The 25,208-nt window shown below is 48.5% G+C and overlaps 1 protein-coding gene across 2 annotated transcripts in view; it reads left to right on the top strand.

Moving 5' to 3' along the window:
* The window catches only part of DOK5 (docking protein 5), a 126,511-nt gene that overhangs the window by 78,714 nt on the left and 22,589 nt on the right, over nt 1–25,208 (top strand). For both annotated transcript variants that reach the window (XM_081148480.1, XM_081148481.1), the window contains exons 3-6: nt 530–644; nt 728–847; nt 3,524–3,713; nt 18,461–18,596. In XM_081148480.1, the coding sequence (XP_081004606.1) occupies nt 530–644; nt 728–847; nt 3,524–3,713; nt 18,461–18,596 (561 nt within the window). The remainder of the gene's footprint in view (nt 1–529; nt 645–727; nt 848–3,523; nt 3,714–18,460; nt 18,597–25,208) is intronic.

Here is a 25,208-nt window from a genome sequence, read left to right as displayed (position 1 = left end):
AACGATGGAGGTGGACGTGGGAACAGTGGGGAAGGTAGAGCCTTTGGGGGGTTAAAAAAAAACACTTAAACAAGCTTTCTAGCCCGGCTGGGCGTGGCTCGGCGGTTGAGCGTCGACCTAGGATCTAGGCGATCGGGGTTCGATTCCCGGTCAGGGCACGTGCCCGGGGTTGCGGGCTCGATCCCCAGTTGGGGGTGTGCAGGAGGCAGCCGATCAATGACACTCTCATCATTGATGTTTCTCTCTCTCTCTCTCTCCCTCTCCTTTCCTCTCTCTGAAATCAATAAAGATATATTAAAAAAACAAAACAAAACCAAAAAAAACAGCAAGCTTTTACCTCTATGAAGAAGGTACTTTGTTAGCCTTCCTTGCTGTGCCGTAAGGGTAACACTAAGTCAGTCACGCCATTTGAATGCCCTTTCTGTCCCTCTGTGTTCGTCCCGCGCCCTGCGCCCGCCCCAGTTTGGCGGTGCTGATGGGAAGCATCCCCTCGGGGAGCGTGATCAGACCTGTGATTGGCCTTTTTCAGGTGACGGAACTCAACAACGTGAAGAGTGTGGCCCGGTTGCCCAAGAGCACCAAAAAGCATGCCATCGGGATCTACTTCAGTGACGAGACCTCCAAGACCTTTGCCTGTGACTCAGGTTCGTGGGAGGCAGGGAGGGTTTTGGCCTCAGCTTTGAAGCGGGCGCTGGGCTCACAGGGTCATTTTTGGACATTCCTGCAGATCTCGAGGCTGATGAGTGGTGCAAAGTGCTCCAGGTGGAGTGCGTAGGGACTCGGATCAATGACATCAGCCTCGGAGAGCCCGACTTACTGGCTACGGGGGTTGAGAGAGAACAGAGTGGTACGTAGAGAAATCCTCTCCTCTGCTCTTGTATATAATTGTTTCGTTCCCATATAATAAAACATAATATATCTTGATTATGTAAAATTTTTGAAGTTATAAAAAAAATGTATATATAGAAGCAAAAATAACCTTCTATTTCCCCTAAAACCTGTGTTAATATTTCAGTGTATTTTCTTAATATGTTTTTGATGCATAATATAAATATACGTTAATAACATCAGCTAGAAATTGGGGGAGCCTGCTCTGTGCTTGTTCCTGTGGAAGATGCGTGAGATGACTTGGTTTTCCCAGTAGCTCTAGGACGTAGCAACTGTTACTCTCCCATTTTACAGATGAGGAAACTCAGGCTTCGAAGAGCTTAAGCTCTTACTCCAGTTCCAGTAGCTGGTGTTCGATTCCAGGCCATGTTTTCGGGCCTGTATTTAGAATGTACAGATAAAAAACAGCGACCTGCGTTTGTGTCTTGACTTTAAAATTTTTATTGAAAGCCTCCCGATGTTTTTTAATAGAATCCAAACTTTATGACTACTTCACCGAGTTGAAACCCATCTAAATCTGTGATATTTTTCCCCTTCTACTGAAACACTTGAGCCAACTCTTGGAGCTCAGCATTCAACCTGGGAATAAATCACTTTAAGTAATAATCACCAAAATAGTCATGAACACTTCAGCCAAAAAAGTCAGTGTTGGTTTATAGCACAAGCCCAGAGGTGAGGATCACTTCTTTGTCTTCAAGTGGCCGAGCCCCGCAACAGGGCCGATCAGACCCCGGGGTTCCGCGTTAGCCGATTGCATTGATCCCTGCGGCTCTGCCACACCCCAGAGGCTGCGGGTCACCTGGCTCAGCTAGGAGCCAGGCAGAGGCAGTGTGGGCCTGCGGCTCTCCCTGGGCGCACACTCCAGTTGTCCGTAAACGGCACCCCCCCTTCCAATGGGACCTACGTCTTCATGACGCAGTCACAGTCTAGGGCTACTCGGGAGGCCCGGGCCTGCTGCAGTTCACCTCTGCTGCAGACTTAGAAGCGCAGGCTAATTGGAAGGAGCCTCATGTAGACAAGGAAGGTGAGCTGCAGAGAGGTGGCCACGCGTCAGGGCCACGCAGCCAGGCCAGTGCCAGGCCCCTTTCTGTGGGTCGCTAAGTCGGGATGCACCTGGGCTGGAGGACCCACCATCCTGTGCCTCACAGACAGATGTGCTTGAAGCCAAACAGAGAGAAGAGAACATGGCAGGTTCGGGCTGTTTTTAAATGTAGGGCGCTCCCATCAGCACCTGTTTCTCACACGTTTATATTTGTGACGCTGCACCCTGATGGTGCTACCGGCTGAGTTCAGGAATTGGCTGTGCCTCAGTTTCCTCTCCTGTCAAATAGGAATGAGAACACATCCTTTGGTAGCTAAGTATCAGGGATCATTATGAAACTCAATTCGGTTTTTTAAGGCACTTTACAAGATGAATGTGCATGACTCCGAGTAATTGTGGTAGAAATGGTCACTCTCAGCACTGTTGCTATTGTCATTCTCAAGCTAGGCCGTCATAAAAGAACCTTTAAGCAAATAGACTGCTCACGGTCTCTCTTACTTTCTAGTTAATGATGACTGTCTTTCTTAGTTGTTCCAGCAAATATTTGGTTAGAAGAGTTTGGAATAACTCAGAAAGCTTGAATAATAGACGCGTGAATACATTTCACAAGCGCAACCCTGACACTCCTACTCACTAAATTCAACTAAAATCTATGAAAATTCTCATGACATCTTTACTATAAAATAACTAACAAGAATGACATCAGTACTATTAGTGCCCCTGCTTTGTCAGATGTGCGCAATCCACCGTAGCGACGGGTGGGTAAAAATGTGTTTGCTGCAGTCATGATGTTTTTGTTCCTATTTTACTTAAAGATTTTTGACTCTGTAACTTCTTAAATTAATGAAATTTCTAAAAATATAATAGAAATATCATGATTGTGCCTGTAGGGACAAAAATTTGGTTGCAATAATAAGCCAAGAGCTGTATTTTGAGTAATCTTAAATTTTTTAACAGTCATCCCTACAAGCAAATGAATATTCTTTCCGGTATATGGCTGAAGACAGCTCACTGTTAAAACTAGTTCAAATGTATCCATTGGCATTTTCCCAAACTGCTGGCCTGCTAGGTGCCTGGTATTAGGGTTGAGTTGCATTTAAACAGCCTGGGATACAATTGTATATTCATCTAGTTATGAAAATGATAAGTCGATTGATACAACTGTAACATCATTAAACCACGTGACAGTTGTTTCGCACCTGCATCTCCTGTGAACACAAAAGTGTGGGTGTCGTGAATATGCACTTGGCAGGGAAAAAATGTTTTTAATGGTTTCATCGCTTTAGCCTTTTATTGGCATACACTCTTCTATTATGCAAATTTAAAAATTCTAAAAATGGTCTTTGCTCATTGAAACAGTGTTTAGTGTACGTTGTCAGCCAGGCTGTCTCATTACTATGTGATTTAATACGGTCTTCATTTTAAACACCATTTTCTGGGGCTGTTCAATGATGAGAAAGGTTGATCTTCCCGAGTATTCAGTCAAAAGCTAGACGACGAGCTTGAATTATTTTGAAATGCCTCTTTGTTCCTGCGATGTCTTTGATGTTTTATTTCTGGGCATTTTAGACTAACCTTTTGTTTTTCTCCCAGAGAGATTCAATGTGTATTTGATGCCATCTCCTAACTTAGATGTCCATGGCGAATGTGCCTTGCAGATTACATATGAGCACATCTGCCTTTGGGACGTCCAGAATCCCAGAGTCAAACTCATCTCTTGGCCGCTAAGCGCCCTGCGGCGGTACGGACGAGATGCTGCTTGGTTCACTTTTGAGGCCGGGAGGTGAGTCGCGGTGGTTTGCCCACGTTTTCCGCCAGGCTCCCGTAGCCCGAGGCCTGGGTTTCCCTGGGAGGCCCCTTGCCCCGCGCTTGGGCTGATGCACGGAGCCGTGACCTGCAGTGTTAGGGCCAGGCCGGGAAACACCCATGTGCTAAGCGTGGCTTGCTTTCCCACGGGCCACTCTCATGTTTCGTGAGTCCCATATGAATTTCTGTGACGTGGTTTGATTTCATCCCCCAGACTGAGGTTGAACTCGGTAAAAATGTGTCATGTACTGGGCCAAGCTGAGCAGAGGCTAGCTCCTGGGCTTTGGGAAGCTCCCGTGTTGTTCTACGTAGGTTTCCTCGCCTGAGCTGACTGCGGTCCACTATCCATACGAGGCCACTGACATTTTCTGGAGTTGTAGCTGGTTGAGTTCCACCTGTTTTTCGCACACGGAAGCGAATGACGCTAATACTGGAAGAGGTTGATTCTAGAACGCGCTCATTGGAACGCTCAGCAAGCACTTTCAGACCCCCCCCCTTTCCTTTCCGAAGTTAATCTGGGACAGAACAAATGACACCCCAGCATTTGCGTCCATCGTTAGCTACAGAGAGATTAGTCTCATCTCATCGGTGTTTCATTTCCTTCGCCCCCCACCCTTCCTTCCTCAAATGTCAGCTCTAGTTTTGAAACACTGCATATTACTTTTATATTTTAGAAATTTAAATGATTACGTTTTAAGAAATACAAGTCCTGTATATGGCCTGACATTGCATTCCAGTTGAAAACAAGTTGTTACTTAAAAAGTAACTGTGTGTCCAGGTGGACAGGAATATACTTGACACAGGAGAGTAAACCCAGATCCACCTGGATACATGACAGTGATGCTTCACTCTAATCAGTCTGTTAATCCCATTCTAAGCGAAGCCCAATTATATAAAATTTGCTTTTCAGAAATATCACTTTGATGCTCTTACCAACATTCTAGGAAGTTTTAAAATTCTTCTTTCCCATACAGCTCTTCTCTGGTCCATTTATTTTTGAGTTCTGAAAGTGAATCTCAAGTTGAGTATAATTTCATGTACAGCACTGAGATGCCATAAAGGAGCCAGTGAATCTCCTGGAGACTGCAAAGGTCCTCACATTAAAAAATAACACTTCAGTCTTCAGAGCAATGTTCTTCTGCTGTCAGAATTACTTATTTATTATCCTAACGGGAAAATTGCTATATAGGAAAATAAGACTTTGTTTGGGAAGGTGGGTATATTTTCCTGTTTGGGTCTCAGATATTATTTATGTATTAATAGTAACCAGTGAAATGAAAGTATAAAAATGTTTTATAATAGACTTTTCTATTGACCTCAAACCCATATCCTTCCTGCTGTTATTTCATATTGGCACACAGGAGAATTCTGCATTGATTAGGGCATTTGGGGCCCATTTCGGGCAGCACTTATTCAAACACGAATATTTCTCAATTGCTATTTGTTATCTATAGGAAATAGGAATAGGACAAGTTGTATGCTTTTAAAATCATCATTTCTGAAGGCTAAAACCTTAGTAAACCTTCATAGTACCTCAAGACTATTTGAAATTTTTTTGGAAATTATCTTAATATTGCAAGTTTTACTACTAATATCTTCCTCAAGATTCACTTACTCATATTGAGATCTGGTTGAACTTCTGAGGCCCTAAGATTGCTTTATATAGACTTTTATTTTCCTCCTAAGTCATGGAGGAAACCGTAGAGGTTTTAAAGCAGGTACGTTTGTGTGTGTGTGTTTGTGTGTGTGTGTGTGCGTGCTCGCTCACAGGTGCCCAGTCATGATCCTCATTTGTGAACAACAGGATTCAGGGCACAGATGTAGACCTGGAGAGATACTGAAATAGTTCAGGTGAAAGAAATGGTGGATAAAAACTGTGGATGTAGTGGGGACATAAATTTCAGAATTATCCAATGCTCTTTGACCAAAAGCTATGAAACGCTGTCTTGGAAAATGAAAGAGTTTTGGCTCCATGACCTTGGCCTCCTCATGGTCTGACCTTTCGGGCACTTCTTCCAAGAACTCCAGCACGGAGGTGACTATAATACCCACGACCCATTCCACACGGTGTTGTGTCTCAAATAGTGCAGGGATGTAGACTGTTCTTTGGGTTTGAAGGGCATTTGTATTCAGTGCCATGCTTCGTGAGGCTGGTGCAAACTGGAGACTGAACGGTCACTAGGACAAGTATTGGGATTGTGTCCTTAGGATCTCACTCATTTCTCAGCCAGTGTGGCTGCGGAGGGACACGGGTTCAGGAGTCAGAGACCCTGGGTTCTAATCTCTGCTCTGTGTTAGCTGTTGACCTCGGACACAGTGCTTACCTTCCCGCGTACGTTTACCCAGGGAGTAACTTCCTTGCAGGGTAAAAGCCGAAATGCATGCAGATGACCTGGAAGGTGCTGGGCTTCTCCCACATCGCATCTCTGGTATTTTATTATGGTCCCTTTTGGAGCAGGTCTGGCTTTGCAGGATGCAGGCAGTGTTAAGCACAAGGTTATATTACTATTTTATGTTTTTCCTGAAACTCAAATGAAGATGGATTTTTATAGTTACCATCAAGATGCTCAGGATAAGGTCATTCGTGTTCCCCGAAGCGTGAAGGTTTCATATCTCCTTGCTTTATTAGTGAAAGTAATTTTTTCCTGGGCCCCTTTTTGGATGTGTTCAAAACAAGGCAGTTTTGTATTAAGTAATATAATTTCCTCCCTGTCTCACATCGCTAAATGAAGAGGAGCTACATCCCTCTAGGCGAATCATTTTCACATGTCCAACAGCCAGTATTTCTGTTGGGGACCCTGGGAATGTTGTCAAGGACCTTGGGGCAACTTCTCATCTGGAGCCTCTGCTGTAGGTGGAGCTGAGTGTTGTTCCCATACAGTGGCCCCACCCCACCCCACTGAGACCCACAGTGGGCGCTGTGATGAACTGGGCTGGGAGCTGGATAAAACTAAGTTAAATTATAGTTCTGCCGTATACCGGCTGTGGGACCTTGAGTGAGCCGCTCACCTCCTGAGCTTCCACAGGCCACCTGTAACATGGGTGTAATATAACACGTATCTCACAGGGTTGCCATGGAGGTTAGTACATGTACAAACACATGTCTTAATGCTGGCATGGAGTGGGCGGTTGTATCAGCCCCAACTGACATGAGCAAGACAGAAATTCGTTGGCTCACACCCGAAGCCCAGGGAACGGGGTGACTCAGGCTTGGCTTCATTCAGGGTCAACGAGGACCCTCGGTGTCACCCTGGTCCTATTTCTTCTAGGATGGCTTCACTGTGGCTCCACCTGCTGGCTTCTAGGAGCTTTGGGATGTTCTCATACCATCAGCCCCTGGAAGAGATGAATTTCTGCCATATGTTGACCATGACATTTACAGCGCGTCAGGCCCTGCACTGAGCGCTTTGTGCAAAGCCCACAGGGTGTGAACTGAAGGGGGACAGTTCTCCCAAAGCAGGAAGGGGGTACTGTTGCCATCAGAAAGGGAATGAATGTGAGGTTTAAAAACGAACAAACAATAAAATGTGTCCAATACAACATTTAATAATTGCTGAAAGCAAGTGGGCGAAGCCACTGACCGTGATTAGCAATATCATTCAGAAAGGTGCTGAGATACTGAACATTGGCTCTCAACCAGGGCGATGGCTCCCAGGGACATTTGCAATGTCTGCAGACGTTTTTGCTTGTCGCTGCTGGCATCTTGTGGATAGAGGGCCCGGAGATGCTATAACCTATGCTCATGAACAGTCCTTCACAACAAAGAATCATCAGGTCTAGTTATTCGATTGAGAAACTCTGCTCTTGTAGGCGTACCCGCCATTGAAAATAATCACTAATAATCTGGCCGGTGTGGCTCAGCAGTTGAGCATCGACCTAGGATCCAGGAGATCACGGTTTGATTCCTGGTCGGGGCACATGCCCGGGTTGTGGCTCGATCCCCAGTTGGGGGGCTGCAGGAGGCAGCTGATCGATGACGACTCATCATTGATGTTTCTCTCTCTCTCTGTCCCACTCCCTTCCTCTCTCTGAAATCAATAAAGACGTATAGAGAAAAATGAAATAATCACTAATTTTATTTATTGAATCCTTACTAAATGAAAATCACTGTACTAAGCATTTTATACCCACTGTCTCATTTAAGCCACTCGGTGATCATATAAACTAGGGAATATTATTATTTTTTATTTTTATTTATTGATTTTGAGAGAGGAAGGGAGAGAAAGAAAAGAGAGAGAGAAACATCGGTTTATTTCCATTTATTTATGCATTTATTGGTTGATTCTTGTGCGTGCCCTGACCTGGGATGAACCCGAAACCTTGGTACCAGACTAGAAAATAGAGGATTCAGGAGTCACACTCAGATCTTCTTACTTCCAAACCCTAGAGATTTCTGAAAAGGCTAATTATTACCATTCTACAGGCAGTTAGCCTAGTTCTTGTTTTTCTTGGCTTTTTTGGGGTGACATTGGTTAGTGTAATGGTGCAGGTTTCAGGCAGCTCTGCAGCACATCAGCTGTACCTTGTATCGTGTGTTCCTCACCCAAGTCCAGTCTCCAGCTGAGGAGGGAGCCTCGTTCTTAATCACCTTCTGCAGAGCCGAGGAAGAAAAGGGAAACTTCATAACCAGGGCTCCCTGAAACCGCGGGGTGTGGTCTCGTCAGAGCATCACCCGTGTTACCTAAGCCCAAACCACGAGGAAGTTGTCCCTCAGCAAGCAGCACACTTGCCAGATGCTGGTCCTTTGACCGGGCCTCCTGAGACCTCTGCTGTGTACATTTGCCTAGTTTGCTTTAGTTCCGGAACCTTCTCTCAGCTCTTTGGGTGTGCCATGCAGGCACACACAGCTAGGACGGTCCCCTCTCCCGTACCACGCTTATAGGTCAGTCGGGTTTTCCAGACGCCGTCTCCCCGTCCCCCCGCCCTGCCCAGCCCGAGCAGATCTGACCAGAGCTCGTTTTTCCCCTTGAAGAGATTCAGGGGCGCAGCGTAAACTTCTCCGTCAAGTGCGATTGCGCAACTCGTTGCCCGTCACTGCCCTGGAGATGAACAATTAGTATATTTGGGAGAGCCAGGCACAGATTGCTACTTTTGTTTGAGATTTTTTTGCCTCTTGCTCACTTTCCACTCGGAAGCCCTGGGCCCTCAGGGAAGCCCAGCAGAGGGCAGGGCTCTGACGTTCACGCGGAGATGGGTGGACGTGAAGCCCCGACTGTGGCGACATCCCCCAGGGCGCCGTTCTGCCACATTTATTCTTCAAAGCAGGTGGCAGGTGCCCGCAGGTCTCCGTGTTCGGTTGGAGCCGGTGCTGAGTAGAGCGCCCCGCGCCAGCCCCGTGCCAGCCCCGCCGCCTCCTGACCGCTGCGACGCGCACTCCGGGTTTAGCGCCTGCAGGACAGGCGCAGCTCAGGTGACATTTGGCAGAAGTCCTGAATAATCACCATGCACGAGCGTTCTCTTTACCAGCTGGAGAGACGCTCGTGCTTTTGACACTGTTGCAGGAGAAACTTTCGGGCATGGAAACAGCATGTGAAGGCGACACTGCGTTACAAGCGCTTTTCCGCACATGGAGAGCACAGATTTGGGAGAAAGCTTTTTTTTTTTTTTTTTTGGGATATAAGGGCATCTGAACAACCTTGGAAAATAAATCATCTGATTCCTGTGTACATCACTCTAAAAACAAGTCTGATTGGTGAAATACCTTCACATTGGAAAAGAAAATCGATTCCCCCTCTAATTGGCGAATTTACAGCTAAAAGGACAATCATTCTGATATAAATGTTTGAATGTTCTCTATTTGTCTTCTTGATCTGAAGCTGTTTAATAATCTCTGATTTCTGAATATTTTATAGAGCACCTACTCAGTAAAGGGTTGAAAGCACATTAACAAATAAAATGTGCTCGGCTCTCCCTGCTCTGCTGTGAGCGCACAGATTTGACTGGAAACGAGCTGGATCTCGCACGCGGGCTGGCCCAGGGTGAAACCGCCTCCTTTGCAAAGAAAGCAGAAACTACTGTTACGCCATGCATACCAGTTATTCTTGGATAGCGCTTATCCAAAAATAATTTTAATTATAAAAGGAGCACACATTTATTATAAACAAATAGGAGGAACTCTTCTCTCTCTACCCCACAGAATAACCTCTTTAATAACCACCATTCACAGACGTCTCACTGCCGCGGGCCTGTTCTCTGCCAGACGCTGCGCTAGGTGTGGGTGTGAGGACAGGCTGGACGAAGCCGCCATCGGAAGCCTAGCTGGGGCCCCGGAGCTGTGATCACGGCACATGAAATCCCTAAAGGAAAGGATGACTTCCTTAGGGCCTCTGTGAAGAAATCACACGCTCATGAGGGCGTCCTGTCTGGTGGCCATCTTACAAATTTTAATGTGTATTATTTACTTATGTATTTTTGCAGCTTTATTGAGATATAAGTGACACATAACATCAAGTTTAAGGTGTACAGTGTGCTTTGATACATGTATTTATTGCAGGATGACTGCTATAACCAGGTTAGTTAATGCCTTCATCACCTCATGGAATTACCTTTTTTCTGTGTGGTGAGAACATTTAATATTCACTCTCTTGCCCGGCCAGTGTGGCTCAGCGGTTGAGCATCGACCTATGATGCAGGAGATTGCGGTTCGAGTCCCAGTCAGGGCACATGCCCGGGTTGCGGGCTCGATCCCCAGTCAGGGGCGTGCAGGAGGCAGCCGATCAATGACTCTCATCATTGATGTTCCTCTCTGCCTGTCCCTCTCCCTCCCTCTCTCTGAACCAATAGAGACATATTGCCTCATTTTCTCTATAGACTCATGCACCCGTGGGCGCAGGTGTTTCCGTGTCTTGGCTATTGTGAACAATGCTGCAGTGAACATGGGGTTCAGATATCTCTTTGAGGTAGTGTTTTCATTTCCTTTGGATGGACACCCAGAAGTGAGGTTGCTGGATCATAGCGTAGTTCTGCTTTTAATTTTTTGAAGAACCTCCGTATGTTTTCCTCAGTGGCTGCACCAGTTAATATCCCGCCAACAGTGCACGAGGGTTTCCTTTTCCCCATCGTTGCCGGCACTGTTCCCTCTCGTCTGTTGGCCGGTGGCCATTCTCACAGGCGGGAAGCGGTCTGGTTTCCCTGCTGACTGGTGAGGTGGCACATCTTGTCATGTAGCTGTACCTGTTGGCACGGTGCTGCCCTCTCATTGAAGGCGATCGCTCCCTCGTGTGTGGCCACTTTATACGTGATGGTGCCTCAGGATTCCAGGGACGTCCAGCAAGAGTGAGCCGGTGCTCCTTCCGTCAGACATTCGCCGAGCGCGTCCTGGTGGCCGGCGTGGCTCCCAGCACCGCGGGTGCAGCAGGGAATGAAACGGGGCCTGGCGCCCAGCACCGCGGGTGCAGCAGGGAATGAAACAGGGCCTGGCGCCCAGCGAGGGTGCAGCAGGGAATGAAACAGGGTGTGGCGCCCAGTGTGGGTGCAGAGTGAATGAAACGGCCAGGAGCCCAGCGCGGGTGCAGAGTGAATGAAACAGGGCGTGGCCCCCAGCGAGGGTGCAGCAGGGAATGAAACAGGGCCTGGTGCCCAGTGTGGGTGCAGCAGGGAATGAAACAGGGCCTGGTGCCCAGCGAGGGTGCAGCAGGGAATGAAACAGGGCCTGGCGCCCAGCAAGGGTGCAGCAGGGAATGAAACAGGGCCTGGCGCCCAGCGAGGGTGCAGCAGGGAATGAAACAGGGCCTGGCGCCCAGCGAGGGTGCAGCAGGGAATGAAACAGGGCCTGGCGCCCAGCGAGGGTGCAGCAGGGAATGAAACAGGGCCTGGCGCCCAGTGCGGGTGCAGCAGGGAATGAAACAGGGCCTGGCGCCCAGCGAGGGTGCAGCAGGGAATGAAACAGGGCCTGGTGCCCAGTGTGGGTGCAGCAGGGAATGAAACAGGGCCTGGCGCCCAGCGAGGGTGCAGCAGGGAATGAAACAGGGCCTGGCGCCCAGCAAGGGTGCAGCAGGGAATGAAACAGGGCCTGGCGCCCAGCGAGGGTGCAGCAGGGAATGAAACAGGGCCTGGCGCCCAGCGAGGGTGCAGCAGGGAATGAAACGGTGTGGCGCCCAGTGTGGGTGCAGCAGGGAATGAAACAGGGCCTGGCGCCCAGTGCGGGTGCAGCAGGGAATGAAACAGGGCCTGGCGCCCAGTGCGGGTGCAGCAGGGAATGAAACAGGGCCTGGCGCCCAGTGCAGGTGCAGAGTGAATGAAATGGCCAGGAGCCGTCACTTTGAAACGTACTCTCTAGAAGAGAGGAAGACAATAAAAATCATTTAAAAAAGTAAAATAGGTGTTAGATTGCATAAGACTCGCATCGAAAAGTAAAGTAGTGTGACAGAAAGTGCCAGAGGAGGGCGCAGCTTTAAGGGGGGTGAGCAGGGCTGGCTCCGCTGGGCCAGTGATGTGAAGGCCTGAGGACAGAGAGGGTGAGCCGGGCGGGACCTGGGGCCGAGCCGACTGGCTTACGGTGTGGATCTGATGATTCCGTCCACAACCCGCTTGTTTAAGGGGGACAGGCGAGTTGATTAAATACGTATTAAATAGGGAGCACGGAGACTTGACAAACAAACAGAAGTTGTGTGTGAATGAAGATGTCCCCAAGGGCTGGACATGCTTGTTCTCACCTGGCTGGTTGCAGCAAAACCATCACACAGACACACACACACTCACACACACACACACTCACACACTCACACAATACACTCACACACATACACTCACACACATACACTCACACACAAACTCACACACACACAAACTCACACACACACACACACACACACACTCACACACATACACTCACACACACACCCACACACATACACTCACACACTCACACACATACACTCACACACACACTCACACACACTCACACACTCACACACACACAATACACACACACATACACTCACACACACACACACACTCACACACACACACACAATACACTCACACTGACACGTACACACTGACACCCCCCACACTCTGATACCCACACTCACACACTCACACTCACACACACTCTGATACCCCCCCCCACACCCCCCCCAACTGCCACCTTGCCTCCAGCCAGCATCACCCAGGCAGCGGTGCCCGGGGCTGGGACAGACAGGACGCCGCAGGAGCAGGCCGAACTCTCCGCCCCGACCTGAGTTCGCTCTGCGGAGGAGCCGCAGCTCCCCAGCCCCGGAGCTCCTTTGTCTGAGCGCCTTTATCATCTAAGCATCAGTCATGTTCTCGCTCATCTCCTTGCTTCCAGCTGGTCAGAGGAGCAGTGAAGAAAGGAAAGGTGTGGTTGGGAAGACAGACGGGTGTCACTCGTCAGAGACTGGAGACAGACTTGATTGTCACCGCTGGGGGTGCTATTGGCATCTGGTGGGTAGAGACCGGAGTTGCTGCTAAACATCCCACAGGGCACAGGACGGCCCCGCAGCGAGCGACCCGGCCGTGTCAGTGTCACTGACGTGACCCCCACAGTGTAGAGAAGCCCTGTTCTGCGGGATAAGCTCCTAGCAGATCCCTCCCAGGTGTTTCTTCGAGCTGGGGCCGCTGGATCCCATGTGGTTAAGCCTCATATTTATTTCACGTCTCTGTGTGTTTTCCTGCCGTAGGGAATGGGCATTGCCATAGCCACTGGCGGCGCAGGGGCCGCCCTGCATTTGTCCCCCCACTTCCACGGGCGAAAGCGTGACCTTCCGCAGCTTTTTGCTCCTAGTTCTGTGCCCTGTGCACAGGTGCTTCTGGTCGGTTTCTCTCGGGGGGGGCTTCCGAATGCCCTTTTCCCAGCTGACGCTGACGCCACCCTTTCCCAGGGTGCCTTCCCTCCCTTCACCGCCCCTCTGACCCCGACGGCTCAGGCCACCCGATATTATTGCTGAACCCGCACACATACGTAGATCTTGTCTAACCAAGTAAATTGTAACCACCAGAAAGGAAAAGCCTCGTCTTTTTAAATTTAATTTTTCAATTACAGCTTACATTCAACATTATTTTGTATTAGTTTCGGGTGTACAGCAGAGCGGTTAGACATTCATATAACTTACAAAGCGATCTCCCCGGTAAGTCTGATCCCTGCCTGGCACCATGCCCAGTTAGTACAACATTATTGATTATACTCCCTGTGCTGTGCTTACATCCCCGCGACTCCTGTAACCACCAGTCTGCCCCTCTCGGTCCCTCCGCCTGAGGCAGCTCTGCCGTCGCCTTTGTTTGCGTCCGTCACGGCCGCTGTTCCGATTTGCCTCATGTTTGTCTGACACGCGCTGCGTCCCTTCAGTTATAATACGTAGCTGCAAATGTCCAACTCAACCTTGATTTAATAACCGCCTTAGCCGGGGTGAGGAGAAGAGAATCGTAAACACACCTGTTGAGTGTGAGGTTCACCCTGCTTTTAGCAGTGTCCGAATATTCTAAACGCACGGAGACACATTCACGCAAATGCTCACACGCAAGCACACGCGCACGATCCCTCCATGAGGTGAGGAAGCAGGGAACGGACTGGCGTACTGATTCCCTGAGTTTTCTTGTTGGCACTGCCTGGCATGCGATCATTTGTTTGGTTTTTATAATTTTAACTCATTTTTATTTTTGTAATAAAAGACATCAGTGTGAAATGTCATCGGCAAAGAGAGAATGAGTTTCCCCCGTGGGGCCTTTGGGGACTGTTGCGCTGAGGTGGTGACTCCGGAATAGTGAAGACCATCGCCTCCCAACAGGCCCACTCAGGTCGTGCGGGCCAGGCCCGCGGGCTGCTCTTCCCCGTCCTCTCCGGGTGCGTTGGAATGACGGCTTCGTTCCACCTCAGGGCCATGCCATCAGTGCTTGGCTCTTTCTGTGGGGACCGTTCTTCCAGCTCACTCCTCCCCAGCCTTACCCCGAGGGCGTCTCGTCCTCGGTTTATAACCGCTACATCCCGTTTGAACAAGCCTTGCTCGAGGAGGCCCGGCCGGGTGCCCAGCGGCACTTTGCGCGCACTGCCTGCCGTTCCCATTCCCGGTGGGTTCTCCACTTGCTCAGGGAGCGCCAAGGTCAAGCCAGGCCCTGCCCGGTGCTGGCGGAGGCACGCGAGGGAGCCGGAAAGAGCTCTGTCGGCGTGGAGCTGGCGTTTCAGTGCCGAGAAGGAAGTGCGGTTCACTGAAGATTTGCTCTGTGCGCCCTGCTGATCATAGCTGATGCTTTAGTAACACTGGGTGGCACTGACTGTTATTATATTCACTGCCCAGGGGAAACGCAGGCTTAGAGAGGTTAGACCTTGTGCATCAGGTCACAACGAAGGTGAGAACCCATCCCAGAAAGGCGATCGGAGCCCACGCCTCGCCTCTCGTTCCACGTGGCCGGGATACTTCTGGGCAGGGACAGACGGATGGACGGACGGACGGACGGATGGATGGACTTCTCACTAGCTTTCGGAGCTCTTGTTTTCCTTCTGGACCAGTTGGACAATCCGTGACTTGGAGCGACAGGCATATCATTCAGGCGAAGTAATTACTGGGAAATTCAAAACTCTCAGGGCACTGACAGGGCCACACTGTTCTCGCATCTGAATCCTCATGTTCAGGAAGGACACAGGAGAAGGCAGACTCAACTCGATACTTACCTTCTCTGGTTTCCACCCCCGGCTTCTGTTCCTGAAAGGCCACGAGGAAAGGGTATCTCTGGAAACGTGTCCAAGGGAAGACTCAGTGGGTGAAGCGAAAGAAAGGCATCCGGACTGTTAAGAGTCAAAATGTGTATTTGCAGCTCTGCTCCTGCCGAACCCCTTAGAGCGCCTCGGTTCCGGCTGCTTTCTTTGGGGATGAGCCACAGACGTTGATGGGGGGCTGAGGCAAGACATTCGCCGGTTGGATGGGTTTCCTTTCTACTTGCTTTCCTTTCTTTTTTCCTGTTCTCTTTTTATTTGCCTTAGGGAGGTCGCCCCTTATATTATTCTGACAAAGGCATGCGGCAGTGTTTTTGTGGATTTAAAGCTGCCTGTGAAACAGAGCACACAAACCTGTTGGGAGGGAGGGACTTCAAAGAACTCGAGGGTTGAATTTAGACAAGACTGATGGAAGAGTGTGGGAGGGACCGTGTTCGTTCGTTATCACCTCCCTGGACCACGCTGTCCCGCCGAAGGACAGGTGCCTCTGAACAGTGTGGACCAAAGTCCCTACAGTTCAAACCGAAGGCCTGACTGTCCTGTTGGGAGCTCTCAGTGAGAACGGCTGCTTCTCGGCCAGACCAGGGTAATGGGGACATTTGGGCCCCACAGCTTAAAAAAATGGAATAAGTTGCCAACATTAAATATTCAGGTTATTTCACATAAAAGTCACGTTTTCTGCTTCCCTTAAACAATCAGAAGCCATGGCCACTTGGGCTCCCATGTCCCCATGTGAATGCCTGAGGGGGGCTGCCTGGGGGCTGCTGTCTGGTGGTCACACTCCGTCTCCTCGACACCGTAGTGGGTCTGACCACTGCTTCCACTCGCTTTTGTCCAAACCCTGATTGGATTTGAGACTGTGGCCACTGGTCCTCTGTGTAAGTGGCAAGTGGTGTGTGTATGTGTGTGTACTTGCGTGAGTGTGTATGTTTGTGAGTGTGTCTTCCAGATCCTCGGGTAGGGGAGGGGGGAGTCGTCGATTGTTGCTGTACTTTAAAGAAGAATACTTGACACTCCAATGGTTTTGATTTCATTTGTGTTTGAGCCTAATAAGTATTTAGAGATGCAAATGTCCTTAAAGGAAGGTTGTAGATTCATTATGCTGAGGGAAAGCAGACAGTGGATAAAAGAGTGACTGTAAAAGAGTATAGGTCTCGCCAGCTAGCAGGTCATACTATAGACGGGGCATTTCACTACCAGGGTCAACAATAGAATAGAGTAGGAAACTCAACATGTTCTAAGTGGATGAGAAATCGATCTACTGGTTTCTAACTTAAACTGTGTTTATCACTGTGGGTTGCGGTTCCAAGAACTGAGAGCCACGGGGTTGTCAGGTTCGAGAAACACCCATCGTTGCAGGGGTTGATGTTAAGCAATAAACTGCCGCTGCTTCTGGTAACAGGTGTCCTCACGGTTTCTGGGGCCACGGTTGGCATATAAGTAAGTAGTCGGTCATTACCGTGGTCACGGGAACCGGAGGCCAGTTCTTCCCGTGAAGCATCGACGGGGGCTCCTTCCTCCTCTCCGCCAACTCGCCTCCGCGTTGGATGGAAAAAGGAGGCACGAAAGCCCGAAGACCTTGAGAGGCTGGGTGTCAAGTCTGTACGGTGGCGCCAATAAGGGGGGAGAGCTGAAGGGTTGGAGGACGCCTCGGAAAAGAAATGGCGCTTGAGTGCCATAGCCCTTTGTTTTTCTCTCTTTATTGGGTTAGAATGACTTCATAATGAAAGTCACACGTCCAGCTCCCGAGGAGGTTCTTCATGATAACTTACTGAAGGCGCCCCGCGTCTGCTTTCTCTTTTCCTGCTCGCATAGCCCGTATCAGCGAAATCCAAGCGAGGCGGGTTCTGACCGATTCCGCCCGCCGCGCGATGTGCGCTGGAAAGCGCCATATGGCCGTGGTCCCGGGCCAGCTCTGGGAAATTAGACAGGGAGGAGCCTTTCTATTTTTGTTGCGTTAATTGCATAGACTGGGCTAGATAACATAATTAACAGTGCTTTGGGTGGAAAATGTGCTTGGTTTCTATGTTGTGTTGAGCAGTTCTTCAGATGTGAGTGAAACAGGCACGCAAGCCCGGATTCAGGTTTGCGGCAAGAGATTCTGAGATGGAAGGAGTGGCATTGAGTCTCAGAATAAACAGATTCTTTAAAATAAACCAACAGAAGCAACCTCTTAGTTTACTCTTGGTGGATGTACATATCAAAATCAGAACTGTAAACATATCCTTGCACATAATTTTGCCCATGTCCTTTAAAAATATTTAGAGTAATTAAATATACTTAGTAACTGTATATGTCCTAGAGGTATACACACACACTGAAATGTACTTAGCAATGAAAACACATTTATGTTCTTCTTGCCTAAGTGTGTGTGCCAGTCTCCCCTTATCGGTGGGATTCACTTCTGTTTTAACAGCATGAAGGGGACATGCTCTTCCTCTCGGTCTTTAACATTAACTGTCAGAGCCGCAGAGCTTCCCTTGGAACGTCTCTTTCGCTGCGCACATTCATTCAGCACAGCCATGATCGTTAAACACTCTTAGCTGCATTTGATTCATCACTTTGGGTGGAAGCCGGAGTCACCTCTGATCTATGACTTTGGAAAGGAAAGAATCTTTAACGCAAGGTCTGGGAGGGGGGTTAGGACCGAGTCCGGGAGTAGAGCATCCTTTGTTCACCTCTGAGCCGAAAGGTGTTGATTCTGACAGGCCTCTGATCCCCGACGTCAGGGAGCAGCAGTCACGCAGGTACCCTCTTTGACAGGAAAGCGAAGTACAGGGATTATGCTAAGATCAAGAAATGGCTTTTTTAAAATTTTTATTATTTATTAACCTTCTACTTTGCTTCTTGAGAGAAAAAAAATTCCACGCCCTGTTAGCCAGGAGTGACTGGTTCCCTGCCCATGTTAATAGTTAGAGAGGACATTTGGATCCTCTCTAACTGTTCAGCAGGTGGGCCTGAGAATCCCCATCTCATGCAAATCGGGGGGCCCAGTTTCGGGAGTGTTCTGGGCGCTCGGGGCGGGCTCTCAGAGCTCTCCGTTCTTGTTTCCGCAGGATGTGTGAGACCGGCGAGGGGCTGTTTATCTTTCAGACGCGAGACGGGGAGGCCATCTACCAGAAGGTGCACTCGGCCGCCCTGGCCATCGCGGAGCAGCACGAGCGCTTGCTGCAGAGCGTGAAGAACTCCATGGTACGTCCGGGCGCCCCCCGGCCTGGCGGGCACCGCTGCCAGCTGCGGCCCTGGGATCGTGGCGCTGGAGGCCACGGCCAGCGTTATGTGAGCAGGGGTTGACTCTTGTCCGCAACCATGCATTCCTTGGATTAAACGTCACCCTGGGGCGGCCCGACGCGGCCTGCGGCTAACACAGTACCCCCTTATCTGCGCCGTGCCTCAGTTATTCTGTGTGTGCCTGAATCAGTCTGAGCTCCCGTAACCAGCACCACGGACGAGATAGCTTACAAACAGCAGGCGTTTGTTTTTTTCTCCCTGGGAGGCTGGAAGTCCCAGATCCAGGTGCTCTCAGAGTCACTGCCTGGGGGAGGGCCCACTTCCTGGCTCCTAGCTGGCTGCCTTTTCTCTCTCTCACATGACGGAGGGATGAGGGATCCCTTTGGAGTCTCTTTATAAGGGGTCTGCCCTCAGAGCCTAATCACATCCCAATGGCCTCATCTTCTAATGCCATCCACTTTGAGGTTAAGATTTCAATGTATGAATTTAGGGGGGGTGGATATGGTTATTGAGTCCGTTGTAGCAAGTACGTACATTAAAGTCAATTTGGGTGTGTATGTAGACACAGCTTTTGGGTATCTACCTATAGATACCTATGTATAGCTGTACCAGATGTAATTTCTGATGTCAACGGGACAGGGAAAACATATAAGTGAGGGAAGAGGGCCGAGAGGAAACTGGAATGAAATCTCAAAAGCACAAGATCTGACAGCTGCTGACATGAGACTGTGGGCTCCATGTAAGAGATCTCTTGATTTTTTTTTTCCAGAGAAGCCAAGGATTTGAGTCTGTATATACTATCTCCCAGTCCGTAACTGTTGGAAATGCATTCTAGTTAAAACCAGCAACAAAACTGTCACGCTTTGTGGGCCAAAGAAAACTTGTCCATAGACTCTATGTTGCCCATAGACATGCATTTGCCGTCTCTGGTTGGCAAATCTTCATAGTCTTCCGTGTATAAAGGCACCGCAAACACAAATGCACGTGAGCATCCACACACGCGCCCTCGGGACACTACCCGGTTCGTTGCATTGTGCTAGGAACTGTGAATTGTACAGAGAACTATGATTCTTCTTTCTTCTTCAAGAAGAATAAGTTCACGAGACCTTAACTGAATGCAGAAGAGCTAAGCAATGCGAATCATGCATCGTGGCTGCAAACTCATGCAGAGCTGCCCATCTGGAAGGGAATCTGCAAACCCTGAGGAACGGTGTCAGCATGCTAAGATGAGGGTAGTTTGAAAATCGGTGCTATAAACGTGGGCTACTTGGATTTAAAGAACGGGAAAAGCATGCCGGTAATGTGATCTGTCCCAGAGCAGCCCTGGATTAGTCCCAAATGACCTGTGCACGCATTGCATTGCTCTGGGATGTCAGAGTAGGAAATCAGCAAAACTTTCTGCGTAAAGGGCCAGAGAGTAAATGCAGTAGGTTTTGTGAACTAAGATGGTCTCTATTGCAACTCCTTAGGTAAAGCACCCATAGGTAAAAAGTCATCAAAGGGGTGTGGCTGTGTTCCCAAAAAACTTTAATTCAAATTTCATGTAATTTCCACATATCATAAAACATTTTCCCCCCAATCATTAAAAAAATATTCTTTTTGAACTAATGTAAACTCGATATCCATTTCCCTATATGCTCACCAATTCTGGATGTTGCAATAGAGATAGATAAATGGATGGATGGATGGACAGATAGCTGGCTGGCTGGTGGATGGATGGATAGATATTAGCTAGCTGTAAAGTTGAATTCAAGTCAGTTCGAATTTACAGGGCAACATGTAATTGCATCAAAGCTGTATGGCTATCCATTAGGTGCCTTCAAACATCTGAGGAGGCTTTTCCAAGATTACCTTGTTTGTGAAGCCATCAATTAGCATAAATTGTTGTGTGCTTGGAAGGCAAGTCCTGCATGCACATGTTTTTCCATTTACAACCGTCTCATTACTTCCACTAAAAATTAATCAGGATTATCAGTAATTCATTCAGATCATCCGTTTGCAAATTTAACTGGAAAGTAATGTTGTTTGCCCTCAATTTGCTGTGTGCCAAACGAGTTCTGTGCATGTGAACGTGGTTTTAAAGCAACAACATTCTGTTTTAGATGGAAATGAGTAAGCTTCAAAATGAGATCTGAATCTCAAGGAAGTTAAACTGGGGGTTGATTGTGAAACGTTTAAAAGGAACGAACATGAATCAGTTTCTGATGGAGGAGAAAGGAGATACTGTGTTAGAATGAAGCAAACCATGTCAGCATGACTGGCCACCCTCCTGGGGTTACGGTTTTGAGTTTTCTGGTCATTGGAAATGGATCCACACAGATCTGGCTGTATTCTCAACTAGGAATTGCCTTTAGCCGCTGTAGGCTTGCCTCCCTGAGATAGCCAAGGTCATAAATGGCAACAGTCAGATATGGCCAGTAACATCTGCCTTTTAGGTAGTCCTTCCAGCTCCTCCCACGCTCGGCTGTCCAGCAGCTGGTCCTTCTCTGGGCATTTATGCTCATGCTGTGGCTAGTTGATGTCTAGCCTATGCTGCTACATGTATTCATTTTCTGTTGCTGCGTAACAAAGTCCAACAAACTGTGCCCCATAAAACACGCCCATGTATTACCTTCTAGTTGCTGTGGGTCAGAGTTGGGGCATGGTTTGCTGGGCTCCCAGTTTCAGTTTCTCACAAGGCTGTGGTGCAGGTGTCGGCTGGGGCTCCAGTTTCATCTGAAGGTTGGACTGGGGATTAGATAGCATTTCCAAGCTATCATGGTTATTGGCAGAATTTAACTCCTTGTGGCTGTAGGATTGAGGGCTTCCGTTTCTTGTTGACTGTCGGGTGGAGGCCATCCTTAGCTCCCCGGGCCATCCTCAGCTCCTTGCCACATGGAGCAGCACACCCACTTACTTCATCAAAGCCAGTGAGAGAAAGTCTCCTTGCTGGGGGGGCGGGGGGGGGCAGTCACAGTCCTGTGCATCATAATCATGGAAATGACATCCCATCATCCTCCCGTAGTCTATTAATGAAAATCAAGTCACAAGTCCTTACACAGTCAGAGAAGGGGACCACAGAGGGCGTGGACACCTGGACGAGAAGATCATGGGGCCACCTTACTGCCTGTCCCACACCATGCCGACTTCTGGGACCATGTTTATTTAGTGCTTTGATTTTTACCTTTTGATACTTTCTCTACTTTATGGTGTTTTTCAAATAATAGCATTTATTTATTGAACATCTGCTGTATGCCAAGCTCCTTAGTAACAACAGCCACTGTGATTTATCGAGCCTTCTGCTATATGCAGACACTCTCTTGCTTTTCCCCTGATCACCACAGTATCTCAGCAAGGTCGATTCATTCACTCACCCTCATTCTCTCAGGAGAATACTACTCACGACTCTTGACCTGGAGGGAATCACTGTCCCCGTCACACAGGTGAGGAAAACTGATGCTCAGAGTGGCGGAGTCACTTACCTGCAGCCCTAGAGCTCATTACTGTTGCAGCCAGGAATGCAGGATCCTTGCATCTGGTTCCTGAACCTCCCCTGTGGCCACAATGCCTTGCCCCCTTGAAGACTGTGAAAGCTCTAACTTCCCTCTTATATCCCCCCTGAGAACTGTTTCGGTGTTTTCACATTACCCTGAAACACTTTCAGAAATATCAACTTAGAGTACATCTAAAAAAAAAAATAAAAAAGCACTGTTCCAGGAAATCCCATTTCTTTTGGTAGTTTTGGCACCAGAAAGCCATCTTATAATTCTCCCCTACCTTCTCACTTTTTAAACCCAGTGTATTATTAATACTCGCTCTGAAGAGGGTGCCAGGTGAGGGTGGGGTGGGCCTGGACTAGGGGAGGCCTCCCTGTTGAATGAGATGGATCAGCTGCCAGCTGCCTTGCTGCGGGAGCTGCTTGGAGACTGTGGGCACAGCTCGGGGCTCCCCTGAGCAGCCGCTATTTTTGCCACCTTGGAGATCAGTGTCTATGACAGAGTCTAATTTTGGAGCAAGGAGTGGTGGTGTGTGGGATGGTCCTCATTCCACGACGGGGCCTGTCATTTATAGAATTTTCTTAAGGCGAGAGTGACATGGTGGAGGGTGATGGAAATTTAGCAGGCTCTCCTGGCTGCGGGAGTTGGTGGGGTGGTGACACGTTGGCCCCACGGTGACGCCTGTCTCCCTGTACTCTGACAGCACACAGGTCTGTGAGTGAAAGATGAACAGTTTGTCACATTTTCACTTGGTTACCTCTTTTTTGTTGGTTGGTTTAATTGGCAAATTTTCTTCCACACTTGGTTTTGCAAATAAAATTTGCTAATGAATTTGTAGACTTCAAGTGGAATTCTTTCACAGTTCTGGAAGCCAAGGTAATCTGTAGTCAACCTCATTTAAAAAGCAATAGGCTACACATTTTAAGAAAAATATAGAGAGGTCATCCGAGAAATCACAGCATCCATTGCATTACTATTCAGACATTGAAATAGACCCCTGCATGCTGGGGTTTTATGTTATATCCCCCCCCAAAAAACCCCTACAATGTTGAAACCTTTCCTTCTGTTTGTGGGCTCTGGTTAATTGGGATTTTTTTTCAAGTGTATTGTTTAAAGCAGTTATCCGCCTTTTCCTTTTCCTGAATTAAGCCCTTTTTATATCCTGGTATATTAATTATCATTCAAAACCCTTTTATCAAACCCTGTCTACTACTTACCAAGCAATGCGGTATGTCTTATGGAGAACACAAAATAAAGCACAAAACACCTTTTGCATCTTTAAAAGGACCTTAAGATTTAGATAAGGAGCCATGATTTATGCTCCTCAAATCACACAACAGTCTCGCCCTGTAAATTCAATTTGCTGCTATCTCTTTAGAGGGCAACTTGTCCTTACTTATCAACATTAAGTTGATATGTCTCTTTAGCCAGCAGTAGCCCCTTTAGGATTTAAAGAGGCTCCAGCAGAGGCAGAGGCGACGTGGACCGTGTTCACGGGGGCACCTGCCCTGGCTCTTACCTCCTGCCCTTTAACTCCTGTTTGCTGAGCCCTGCTGTCCCCGAGGGCTCTGCAATGACTCCCAAGGAGATGGAGGCCCCATTCTCGGGCAGCTTATTTGTAAAAGCAGACATAACTGGAAACAGCTTAAGCGTCCATCTAAAGGGGACAGTTAGATAAATTACGGCCCACGCATGTCACAGGAGTTACGCGAGGCCGTTAAAGAGCAGGAAGAGTCTCGCGCTTGGTGACATCAGAGGTGTGTGCAGGACGGGCGTGAGTGAGTGGGAGGCAGGGCGACAGGCAGGGGACAAGCTCACGCGTGGTTTGCAAACACAGGTTCCGGCGGAGGCACAGGTACAGGGTGATGTTGGTTTCCTGTGGGGAGCAGGAGGACAGTGTGGGGGGCTGGGAAGGGACTTGTGCATTTCACCGTGTGTCTTTCCCATCCACTTAATTTTTAGTCACGGATGCATAATTATATTTATAGGAACAGAAACATCATTGAGCTTCTGGCACATGGCAAACTGAGCTGACACCAGGGAGGGAGAAGAGAGAGGTTTTAAGAATGCATAAAAATGCGTGATAACAGATAATGGTTTAAAAAAAATATGTCATGGAGCCTAAGAGCTTAATAGGTAAATTATCAAGTGCTAGAAATGGGGGTCTCTGTTAAGGGGCAAGACCATCTTGGAGAAGGTCGTGCTTGAGCTGAGTTTTAGGATGAACAAGGGTTTGCTGCAAGCTGCTACTGACGGTGATGAGAATATATGACATTTATTGGGAACTTACTATATGCCCAGCACACTTCCAAGCACTAGACATGTATTAACTTTCAACCTTCAACCAACATGCCTGTATCAATGTGGGCACTCTCTCATCCCATTTTTACCGTGGTTTTTAGGCATCAGATACAAATGTGCTTGTTTAACCAGTCTCTCCCCTCCAAACCACGTGGATTCACTTTTTCTTGCAGGAGTTTGCCAAAGGCAAAGCAGTAATCCCAAATCCCTATCAGTGAAATCCGAGGCCACTCGTGGTTTTCACCAGAATCAGTCACTTTTAGAGATGCCACCGACGTCATTCAGTAGGGGTGCCAGCTTTCAGGTCCCCAGCAGACACACACTTTGCCTTGTGTGGCTCTTTTTCCCCATGATATTAAAGTGCTGGGTGTGACCAAAATCTGACCACTAGAAGACAGAACTGCGGAGCGCATCGGGCGGTGCCAGCATGGATGGTCCTCACCCACTTGGCAGGTTTCAACATTTAGGGGAGATCCAGTGCATTGTTTCTGTGGAATTGGAAATTGACCACCTAATAGGTTCCTACCCAAGTAGCCACTGACCTGTCCATGCATGAAATACAAATCCTCCTCTGTTATGAAGCCGCAGTGGGAGGCCGAGGGGGAGAGCTACCCATTGGCTCACCTCCAGGCAGCAAGGAAACTCTGGTGGACACCTCGCACCAGGGACAGGGAGTCATGACTACAGAGATTACAGGGAGGGGGAGCTGGTTTATGCAGAACACTTTTATTTTTGGTCTATAAGATACTGGCACAGATCATATTTTTATAAAATTAAATTAGTTCCCAATGTTTCA

Source organism: Miniopterus schreibersii (genome assembly GCF_964146895.1).
Source record: "Miniopterus schreibersii genome assembly, chromosome: 10".
NCBI classification, from domain to species: domain Eukaryota; kingdom Metazoa; phylum Chordata; class Mammalia; order Chiroptera; family Miniopteridae; genus Miniopterus; species Miniopterus schreibersii.
This window is presented reverse-complemented; position numbering and strand designations above follow the sequence as displayed.